The sequence below is a fragment of the Euphorbia lathyris genome, chromosome 4, assembly GCF_963576675.1.
Source record: "Euphorbia lathyris chromosome 4, ddEupLath1.1, whole genome shotgun sequence".
NCBI lineage: Eukaryota > Viridiplantae > Streptophyta > Magnoliopsida > Malpighiales > Euphorbiaceae > Euphorbia > Euphorbia lathyris.
Window position 1 is genome coordinate 32,466,802 of NC_088913.1, and position 11,860 is coordinate 32,478,661.

Here is an 11,860-nt window from a genome sequence, read left to right on the forward strand (position 1 = left end):
TTGATTAATTCAATTCCATTTCTTACACCTCTTCCCTTTCATTAGAATCCGGTTTGTTTGAGTAGTCAATTGACAATATCTGACATCTTCAATTCGTGCCTCAACAAATTTGTTATTTTATTCAATTACGTCCCTAATTTCTAATTTTTTGCAAGTTATATCTAATACGCTTAATTTCTTTATAGAATTAACAGAATTAATGTTATTATCGTATATAATTTCATGTTTTCCTTTCTATATTTGTAATAAAAAATACTATAGAAATCAATAAAAGAAAAATAAAAAAAATCACTGTGTTGAATTATTATACGTTAAAAACCCCTAACAGTAACGTGTTAAGATTTCTAAAATGCCACCTTATTAAAAGAGGACTTTTTCAGAAAAAAAAAAAAAAAAAGAGAGTGGACTTTCACTATCGGCAGGCAGTCAAGTATTTTTTTTCTATGACTTATGAATAATGAGGGTCCAAGTGTAGCCGGCCAATTAGAATGTGACACTTCAAACATATTGACCACGTTGGAATTTCTCCATGTCCATGTGTATATATATCTCACCAAATTGCCTCAAAATTAAACCTATATTTTCTTTCCCTCTCCTCTCTCTATCTCTCTATCCCAACAAAATGATGGTGGCTTGTTCTACCACTTCCAAATTATTCCCAAAAGATTGGGAATCCTCCAACAGAACTTTTTCAGGTCCTTCTTCCATTTTTCATTGTTTCCATATATAGTGATAGTTGAAAGTCCACGTGAACACTATTGAATTTTTTATATATACCGATAAACATTGTCTTACATAAAATTGATAAATATGTGCAGGAAGTTGTCATGCACAACTCAACCAAAGAGTCAAGAATATTGTTGTTACACAGGTATGTGAAAAATATCATCATCAAATGATCTAATTGTCCTTTTGGATGCTCGAGTTTAATGTTCCTCGAATGGTTGGATCCCGACAAGAGATTCTTTGACATATAATTGATGTTATTATGTAACAGGATGAAGAAAAAGAAGTATCAAGAACAAGTATAAGATTAAAGGAGATGTTGAAGAAAGTGGAACAACCAGATTCATCATATGACACCGCATGGGTTGCCATGGTGCCTTGTATGGAAAATTCAAAAAACAAACCACTTTTTCCAACCTCTCTGAAATGGATAATGGAAAATCAACAGCCAGATGGATCATGGTCTAATGATTCCACTCATCCTTTGTTAATTAAAGATTCTTTGTCTTCTACTTTGGCCTCCATACTTGCTCTTCAAAGATGGAACGTAGGTCAACAACTTATTCATAAAGGTAATTTTACTTATTTTGGTTTACCCTCCTAAATAACCAATACTACACTCCGAATAGAGGGTTAATGAACGGAAATATATCAAAAATTATAGATTTTTTTAGACTAAGTATCGGCTATGGATAATTCCGTTTTTCGTGACTAAAATCAAGTAGGTTTAGACGGAAATGATATATTTAGCGACAAAAGTTTATTTCGTTGGTAACCAAAAATACCTACTTTCAACTGCCAAATAGAATAATATAACATAATTGGGAAAAGAGGGAGAAATAGTTGAGTTTGTCGGATAACTGAGTTGGAGATGCTTCTAAACACGTCGTTTTATTGACTTTTTTTTTTTTTAAATACGTTTTATTGACTTTATTAAAAAAATCACTTTCTTTTTTGTTTGAAAGAGAAAAAAAAATGTTTAATATAGCCTTAAATACGATATAGAATAATTAAATGTTATCTGCATTAAATTATTAAACTAATTCAATGGTGTATTAAAAAAAAATACTACATAGTAGTAATATTTATTTATTTATTTTCTTAATATGTTATATTATAATTTGTGTATACATTCACTGCACGAATAGCTAGTGTACTGATTCTTGGTATTATCTATTAATTGAAAAACAATTAATTAAATAATTTCTAAACATGATTTTTTTTTTTTTTTTGAAAAAACAAATCTCAACATGATACTTATAATACTACAATATTAAAGATCCGAATCTTGATAATGTCCTTTATTAATAAAAAAAAATCGATATGTATATTAGAAGTGTTATATACATTTCCTTTCCAGTTTCTAAAAAAAAAAAAAGAAGTGTTATATACACATATTATTTGGATTACAAATCCTAGTAGACTTATGTTTTCGATTAGGAAAAAATATTTTGCAGTAAAAAGTATTTCGTCACATTTCTTTATAGTGGCTTTGTAGAATTTAATTGAGTTAAGGTGCAAAAATACTTATAATGTTTTGGGTTATGAGCAATTTTATCTTTAACTTTTAAAATGGTGTAATTTTACTCCTAACGTTGGAAGTCAAAAGCAATTTTACCCCTAACGTTGATCAATTAGGTCACTTTGAGAAATAATTCATCAAACTGTCTTCTCGGTCAAGAATCTTGTCATCTACACTTCACACGTATGTCATTTTATTAGTAACAAATAACAAACATACGTTGATATGTGAAAAAAAATAAAAAATATACTACCTTTTTGGACTAATTATATAAAAAAAATTCAAAAAATTTACCGAATTTATAAATATTAATCTCAAATTCTATTATTAAATTATAAAAAATATGAAATCTTTTTTTAAAAGGAATTGTTATGCGGTGCAGAATAAGGAACAAAAATAACTATGTTTTATAATAGTATCTGAAATTAATCAAATTTATTAACATTAGCAATAAAATTGATCTTGACTTCCAACGTTAGGGATAAAATTGCTTCTGGCCTAAAATGTTAGGGGTATTTTTGTATCTTAACCTAATTTAATTTTATTTAATTTAGAATGACATTGAAAATAAAATTGTGGCTATCTTCAGGTATAGATTTTATTGGGTCAAACATATGGGCAGCCGGAGACATCCATCAATACTGTCCAAATGGATTTAATATAATATTTCCAAGCATGATTGACTCTGCCAACAAAATGGGTTTGAGTCTATCTTTAGACAAATCATTATTGGACTCAATGCTACGTAACAAAGATTTGGAAACTATAAGGTATTATTTATTTTCTTATTCTATAATTCTATAATGCCACATCAAATTATTTATTTGTTCGTTGATATCCCTAACCCCAATTGTAGTTTGAAGGGAAAGGGAAGGAAGCTTGCATACGTGGCAGAAGGATTGAATGGGTCAAATAATTGGGATGAAGTAATGAAATATCAAAGGAAAAATGGATCAATCTTAAATTCACCAGCTTCAACTGCAGCTGCTCTTATTCATCTTCGTGATCCCAAATGTTTTCAATATTTAGACTCTTTAATGCTCAAATTCAATCATGCTGGTAATTCTCCTTTTTAACATAATTATTTGATTAAATTGTAATTTCGAATTAAAATGCTTTTTATCCATCATTATTATGAAATGAAAATCTTACTATGTTTCTTTTTATTATTTTATTGGTTGCAGTTCCTACACTTTATCCTTTCGATATTTATTCTCGTCTCTGTATACTCGACGAATTGGAAAAATTGGGAGTTGATAGATATGTTGAGAAAGAAAAGATGATGTTTTTAGATGATACATACAGGTATTGATTCAATTACCATATTTCTTAATTGGGGTAATTAATTGATTTTTCAATTATATTGACATTAATTATTTGTTCAAATATAGATGTTGGTTGCAGGGAAGTGATGAAATATTTGCCGACCCTACATCTTGTGCCATGGCTTTTCGTTTCCTCCGGATGAATGGATATGTCGTTTCTTCGGGTACATCTCCTCTCATTATTCGTGTTTTTTTATAATTGTCGTTAATGCTCTTCTCGAGAATTTCTGTATCCGCCACTAATTTTACCTTTTGTAAAAATTGTAGATGTGTTGGAAAATTTTGAGGAAGAAGAGAACTTGTTTCATGTGAATGATACCAAATGTGTGCTGGAATTGTTCAAGGCTTCACAGCTCACCATTTTACAAAATGAGCCTATCCTTGATAGGATTTATAGTTGGACAAGTTCTTATCTTAAAGAGGAGTTACTTAATGCTTCCATTTCAGACAAAAGTCTACAAAATGAGGTGTGTGTATATATAATTTACATATATATTAAGAAAAATAAAAATAAAACTAAACTAACTTTTTAATTTTCTTTTAGGTGGATTATATTTTAAAACATCCTTATGCAACTTTGAGAAGAATCGAAAATAGAAATTATATGGAAAGTTACAATACGGAGAATGTTTCACTCCTTAAAACGTCTTCGAGGTAACATATTTATAAAATAAGTTATTTATGAATTTTATCTATCGATCAATTTAAGCTTTTCGGTTAAATGAGTTATAATTGTGAAAATTGATGAAACTAGGTTTGTGAATGTTGATAAGAGAAGTCTGTTAGCATATTCAAGGCAGGATTTCAACATGTGTCAAACCCATTTTAAAAATGAACTTGCCTATCTTGCAAGGTAATTATCAATATTTCTTTTTTTTTTTTTTGAAGAAATCAATTATTATTATATAAATTTATCTTTATATAAAATAATTTAAATTCACAGGTGGGAAAAGAAATATCGGCTTGATAAGTTGAAGTATGCAAGGCAAAGGCTTGAACTTGTTTACTTTTCTGTTGCAACTAATCTTTTCGAGCCAGAATTCTGTGATGCTAGATTGGCCTGGACTCAACATACAATTCTTACAACTGTTGTTGATGATTTCTTTGATTTTGGTGGTTCTATGGAAGAACTAATCAATTTAATCAACTTGATTGAAAGGTATGTATATTTCCCTCTTTTTGCACATGTTTATGAGATCGGATACTCGTTTAAGTTCGTGTTTAATTGGTGTCTACGTGGTTATATTTAGACAGTGAAAAATAAAATTAGGCCCGATTAAAGTCTGTTTAGGTCTATTTATTTTTGGACCAGTCTTGAGATCTATAAAAATAACACAGATGACCTGTCTATTAATATTAATTATTATATATATATATATATATATATATATATATATATATTTACATATTATAATTTATAAAACAATGGTACAAAATTTTATAAATTTAAAGTTAAATTTCTAACCTATATTTTATAATGAGTTTTACGGTAAATAAAATATATGGTCCCTCGAGTTTGCTACTTTGATTATGCTTTGTGAACTTCAAAATCAAACCTTATGGTTCATAACTTTACATTTTACTAGTATAATGACTCAAATTTTTTAAGTATAAATTTTAATTTTTACTACTAAAAGAATCTATTATTTTATTTCTAGAAAAATAATTATTTTATGGTGCATTTTTGTGGATTAGGTTTTGGGATTTGTTTGTAAGTGCGAACCTACCCAAATTCATAATAGGCTGAAGTGGGCTTTGACTGGACTAGACATCCAGCCGACCCATGGTCTACTCTTTTTATATAAATTCATCATTTAATATTAACGGTCATTCTCTATCACTCTCTATAAAAACAACTAATATGTACACATCATTGAAATGAATTTTAGATGGGATCAACATACACCCGACGAGTTCATGTCAAAGGAAGTTGAGATACTCTTTTATGCAATCTACGACTTAGTAAATGATGATGCAGAGAAGGCTAAAAAGTATCAAGGAAGATGCATCAAAAGCCACCTAATTGAAATTGTAATCACCTCAATTATTCAACTAATCATTTTTCATCTAACAATGTTTTCATACTAAAATCTAATCATTAATTTGACTTAAATGTTTGTTTTTTCAGTGGATTGTCATTCTTAAGGCAATGTTGAAGGAGTCGGAGTACGTAAGATACAATATAGTCCCAACAATTGATGAATACATAAAAAATGGGTGTGACTCAATATCATTTGGAGCTATAGTTCTCATACCACTTTACTTTTTGGGTAAAATGTCTGAGGAGGTTGTGAGAAGTGAAGAATACCAAACCTTACACATGCATATAAGTATGCTCGGTAGACTTATGAACGACCGTGTTACTTCTCAGGTAGAGCTAACTAACCACTTACACGAGAAATTCTATAATACTAATCATCTCTCATCAAATGGTATGTATTCTTTTTATTTTATTAATTTATTTGTTTCTTTAATACTTATTTGTAGAAAGATATGGCCGAAGGTAAGTTGAACAGCGTATCACTAAGAGTTTTACATAGTAACGGGACCATAACCGAACAAGAGGCAGAGGAACAAGTGGATAAGATAATTGAGAAGCATAGAAGAGAATTGCTTAGAATGGTACAAACTGAAGGAAGTGTTGTTCCCAAAGCTTGTAAGAATTTATTTTGGATGACAAGCAAGGAATTGCACCTTTTCTACATGACTGAAGACTGTTTTTCATCTCCTGCCAAGCTTGTTAGCGGTGTAAATGCGATTCTCAATGACCCAATACTCATGCCATAGAATTTGTCAATTATCATATTACAGTTCTATGAAAGGATTTATGTGATCAGTATATCAAATTTTGAGTGATCTTAGCCCATTAAAGTATTTATATGAAGGTTTATTAATTTGATAAAAATAGTGGAACAAATATAATTTGAAGTCATGAATATAATTGAATTAAGTCAAACGAAAAATAATATCTCTTTCCACATATCTAGTTATATTGAATTAGTTTTGCTATCATAGTTTTCGAAAATTGATCAAGCATTGCACTATATATATAATGCTTAATTAGTCGGCTCGAATTTATTAACTATCAAAGAAATTTAGAATTATTCTCGTGTGGCTATTAAAAGATTAATGTGCTTAAACCATAATGGATAATGAATTAAGTATGGAGTTAATTATTTAAATTGTTTATAGTTAGTTATAGTTCATAATGAGTTTGCGCGAATGAAATCTCACATAGCTTTAAATGATAAAGATTGAACTATAAAGAATGAATCCTATATGATAAAAAAAAATCGATTTCCAACTATGGTACTTCTAGACAGGAAAATCGATTTAGGGTAAGGATATGAATGTCAAACCTAAGATTCCTAAAAATGATGTTTCCATTATGGAAAAACGAACAAAGGAAGAGAACATACAAGAAACACTTGGATCTTTAGAAGGAATTAGAAACTTAGAGAAGCTACTACTTTTAGGCAATATTAGAATTGAATTAAATAAAGCTCACTTTTAGATTTCCAGTTTTGATCACATGGACCTTAATAATCATGTAGAATTTGGTCATTCACCATTAGATCTAGACTTATTCAAATTCTAGGATGAAGATTCAGAACATCCTAAGGCTTGAATTTAATAAGCCTAGATCTAACGGTGATTTGGTTATGTGAATACTACTGTTTAGATTCCTACGTATTCCATACCAAATATGGATATCATATCAAAATATGTAGGAATTAAAATTGAGTGTATCCACTAAAAGGAAGAAATAAACCTACGCACAAAAATGGAACAAATGTTGTTACATTGTTTGTACGAATTTATTTTGTTCTTTGGAATCTAAACTTATAATGGAATTAAAAGATTGTTTTTATTTCTGATAGAGATTAGGATTGTAATTTCAGTTAGCGGTTTTGATTTGGATGGTTATTTTCAATGTAGAATAAAACTTATTCTTATTACAATTATGAAATTTATTGTTCTAGATATGCAAATAATGTATTTAAAATCTAGAAAATAATAAAACGATTCTTGTTAATTACTAAAAGAAACCAAGAATAAATAATTTGGTATCACTTTTAATTAGACCACTTCTCATTTGAAGCATGTAAATAAGAAATACACATTCAATTTCATCCAAGATGAAAATTTGGAATCATTTGTTTATAAATCAGATGACACGTGCAAATTTTATTTACCAGCACCAGTGGAAAAATGGTCTTTAATGACTACTTATAGAAAACACTCTCTGTACTAAACTGATGGCAAAGGTCTTTGGGGTGGGTCATTAGACACAACTAACTCCAAAGATGTCTTATTGGAATAGATCTTTATAAAAAAAATCAACGTTAAAAACCGTCGTTTTTAGACTCATGTTTAAGGGTCTTTGGTGTCAATTTGTATAAAATTCGTCGCTAATAAAATATCATTGTGGTCGATTTTAAGTATGCCACGACCCCAATGACTCATCATTGGCAACTGTCTTATAAAAACTGATCCCAAAGAACGTTAATTAAATGAAAGATAAAAATGAGAGTTCTTAGCATCAATTTTTATAAAAACTATCGCAAACAAATTAACATTGGCTCACCACAATAAATTAGCAAACAATTAATACACTTAATTATCTTTTACTTGTATACAATAAAAATGTATCACCTCACGTGAGTGTGTTAGTTCTATTTGCTTTTCTATTTATATTTTGTCACGTGAGTTTGTTGTCAATACATATAGTCAGGTATAAATGACCAAATTAGACTCAAAATATAAACCAACAGTCAATATTTGGACTTTTGAATCATTCAATCAACATACTATGCATACATTAAAGAACTGAATTGATATTTGTATTAAAGATGGAAAGATAAAGTCATAGGGCTTATAACCAATTCGAAATTCATAGAGAGATCTATAAAAGTATACAAGAGTAAGAGGGTAAAAATCCCTTTTGGAACATATTGACTTAAGCGATCGTCTTTCCAAGCTTGGGATGGTAACTTAAGAACTTGTCGCGATGGACGAAGCTTTTGTAGATGAACAATGATGGTGGGTGCAGCTCAGATGCATCTCAAGGTGGTATGGATTTTACAAATATAACTCTGGATGTCTTGGAATGAATATCCAATGTCTTTAAATAGGCAAAGAAAACAAATCCTAACTATAAAATTCAAATAAAATACAACTAAAATATATCTGAAGATTAGAGGTTGATTTAGGGGACTGTTTCACCCATATTTTAATTTAAGCCAATTTCGTAATTAATCTACTTAATTTGGCCCAAATTAAAATAATTGATGGATTTTGGAGGCAATTAGGTAATTAGGCAATTTAATTTGGCTTGGATTTGGTATTATTTTGCCAATTGTATCTTTTTTGTCAAAATGTGTGAGAAATTAGAAGTATTGGGCCGATTTAGTAATTTACCAGTTATTCTGGCTAAATTGGATAATTAACCCATTAAATACATGATGGAGCTGTACAAATTCGTGGAAGTTAGAAAGTGGGGTAGTGGAGATAGTGGGGAGGTAATGGAGCAGAAATAAGAGATAGTGGGGGAAAGCAGTTATGGAACTTCCTTACTAAGCAGTTACAGAACTTTCTCACTAAAACGTGAGACTTACTTGCTGAAACGTGAAACTTACTTGATGAAACATGGAACTTTCTTGATGGGCAGTTTCCAAAATATTTTTCACAGCAGAAAAGTATAATTCAGTAGCAAAAAACAGTTAGTGGATGAGAGCAGTTACGGAACTTATTTGAACTTTCTCACCAAAACGTGGAACTTACTTGATGGACAGTTACCTACTTATATTCACAGTATAAATACAAGTTTTGGCAGCAGGGAGAAGGATCCAATTCAACCAATTCAACAACAATGAAATCAAATCAAATCAACCTTAATGGAATTCAAACAATTCTCACATTACGGACTCTAGCTATTCTACAGCCATAGTTTCTTTATCAGAATCTTACTTTCAATTTGTAAGCTCTAGCTCTAATCTTTCAGTTCGATCAATATAAGGACCTCAATTCAATTCAAGTTCATGTTTCTCTCTTTAGATTTTTTCTCTTGCAACATCTTAGTGTAGTCATCACCAGCCTTCTAGGTTCCATTACGAAATTTAAGCATTTTATGTCCTTTAAACTTTTTACACTTTCGTTTGATTAGAAGTTAGATTTTAGTTATTAGCTCTTTTTGTAGTTTTTCAACAAAGCTACCGGCACGCTTGCAATTCGATCCAATCCACACCAAAAAGGCACGAAACAGGGACGAATCAGTCAATTTGGATTGATTCGGAGGGCCAGCTCACCGAGCTTGCCTGTTGTGATAGAGAAAGCTGGTCGTGATGTCCAGCTCATCAAGCTAGCTACCAACGTTTGGCTTTTGCCACGCTAATGGCTAGCTCATCGAGCTAGCTCCTAGTGGAAGCTAGTCTGCAGTCTCCTGTTTGGTCTTTAGTTAGCTGAAAAATCCCTGAATAGTCTCCATTGAAATCTCCCAGATAATCACATCCGAATCAACTCCAATATCCACTTAATTGATTTATAAAAGTCTTTTAGATACCAACTCAAATTCAGTTTTTGGTATAGTAATTATGTGGATATTGGATTAAAATAAACTTAAAGTAAATTTTGTATTCTTTTATTAAAAATGACATAAATTAAGTAAAAAACATGAGAAAGTGCTATAAAAATAAATAAAAACTAAAAGTTGACGAAAAAGAGATTAACGTAATTAAAACGACATAAAATGACTCAAAACAATACGAAATAATACCAAAAACCGTACTAAAAGATATGGGGTAAAATGCCTTTATGAGGTTATTAGTGAGTTGGATGATGAAGATGGCTAAAAGGTTCTCTAGAGGGTTGCTCTCTCTTTTAGTGGATGTCATAGCTCTACATTCACAATCCTTAAGCTAAAAGTACGATTTATTCAATTTGTTAATCCTCGTCAAAGTGGCCTATGAAGTTATTTCTTCTATTTTGGGAGTCTATTATTTGGCTTGGAAGACGAAGATTTTGATTTGGGAGCCATGGGAGTAACAGAGCAGTAAACAAGACAACTTACTTGATTTTTCTAGAAAACTTAGAGGATGGGAAGGCACAGGTTGCAAAATAAGAGTCTGAAAACTTGAAAAGTAATGAAATGAAAATCTCACTTATCCACACTTTTAATAAATTGGTAAGAGCAATGCTTCTCATTCTCAAACCCTCGACAGGGTACTGTCGCATTTTCGTTATAGGAAAGTGTAACCCTCATTCCGTGCTCACATTGAAAACACATAGAAACCAAGCAATTATCATAATTAAGCACAAACACCAACATAACTACATAAATGCTCCTCATTTATTACCGTCTACCAAAATCTCATAATCCAAGGATTAAATAACCAACCAAACAATTTAACCCGTCAATAATATTCACTCAAAATTAAGCAAATAATCAAATCCAATAATATAATAAATCCTAATGAATGTCTATGAAATTGCTAGTGGGAATGAGACGGTTGTGCTGGCCAGCTTGAATGCAGGGTAAACCTGAAAATCTAGTAAATAGGAGAATCTCTAAACCTAGCCTGAAAATTTCAACATGGTAATGGGTGAGTTGTCTACTGAATAAGCATAATTAGGAATATTTATATATATATACATATACACATACAGTTCATATATATTATATATCATGAAATCATTAAAATTAAATAGATGACATCCCAAACCGGACTCTTTTTTACACATAATACCCTAAAGTTATTATATTTATTTTAAGGGCCCTAGCTAAACCTAAGTGAAATATGTCTAATGGCTTTATGATGTTTAACATCGAAATAGGTATGCGTTATCGTCTACTCTTGCAAGACACACAACCTTGAGACTTCATAATATAAGTACTTTTATAACGGTACTGCTATCGTCTAATCTTGCAAGACACAGTACCAAGCCCAATCCAAAATTTAATAACACTCTATCGTCTCCTCTTTCAAGACAGGTGTATGCTATTACAGTATCAACAAACCTCCAGACCATTGTACCTATCCACTTAAGCTAGCTATTTATGTTTTGTTCTAACTCAAACATAATCCAACACAATTTCATAATTCATAATTTCTGAACTCATATACATTCCCCATTCTACCATGGTATAATTTCATAACTAATTATCTCGATAGGTAAATACATGAGCAACCCGATTTTAAGAGAAACAAAACCTTATATTAATAAATTCAACTATACAAAGAACATTTAAAACTTCACTCCTCAAATCAATATATCTATGTGGTTACAA

General features: G+C 30.5%; 1 protein-coding gene across 1 annotated transcript; it reads left to right on the forward strand.

The window, feature by feature from the left end:
- The first annotated feature begins 569 nt into the window (after positions 1-569).
- Positions 570-6,545, forward strand: LOC136227834 (ent-kaur-16-ene synthase, chloroplastic-like). The gene is made up of 14 exons (XM_066016602.1): positions 570-695; positions 819-871; positions 998-1,298; positions 2,838-3,018; positions 3,105-3,307; positions 3,433-3,553; positions 3,640-3,737; positions 3,841-4,040; positions 4,118-4,227; positions 4,328-4,426; positions 4,517-4,732; positions 5,463-5,604; positions 5,702-5,944; positions 6,061-6,545. Exons 1-14 carry the CDS (start codon positions 623-625, stop codon positions 6,358-6,360), a joined length of 2,340 nt encoding a protein of 779 aa, XP_065872674.1. The 5' UTR covers positions 570-622; the 3' UTR covers positions 6,361-6,545.
- The last annotated feature ends 5,315 nt before the right edge of the window (positions 6,546-11,860 follow it).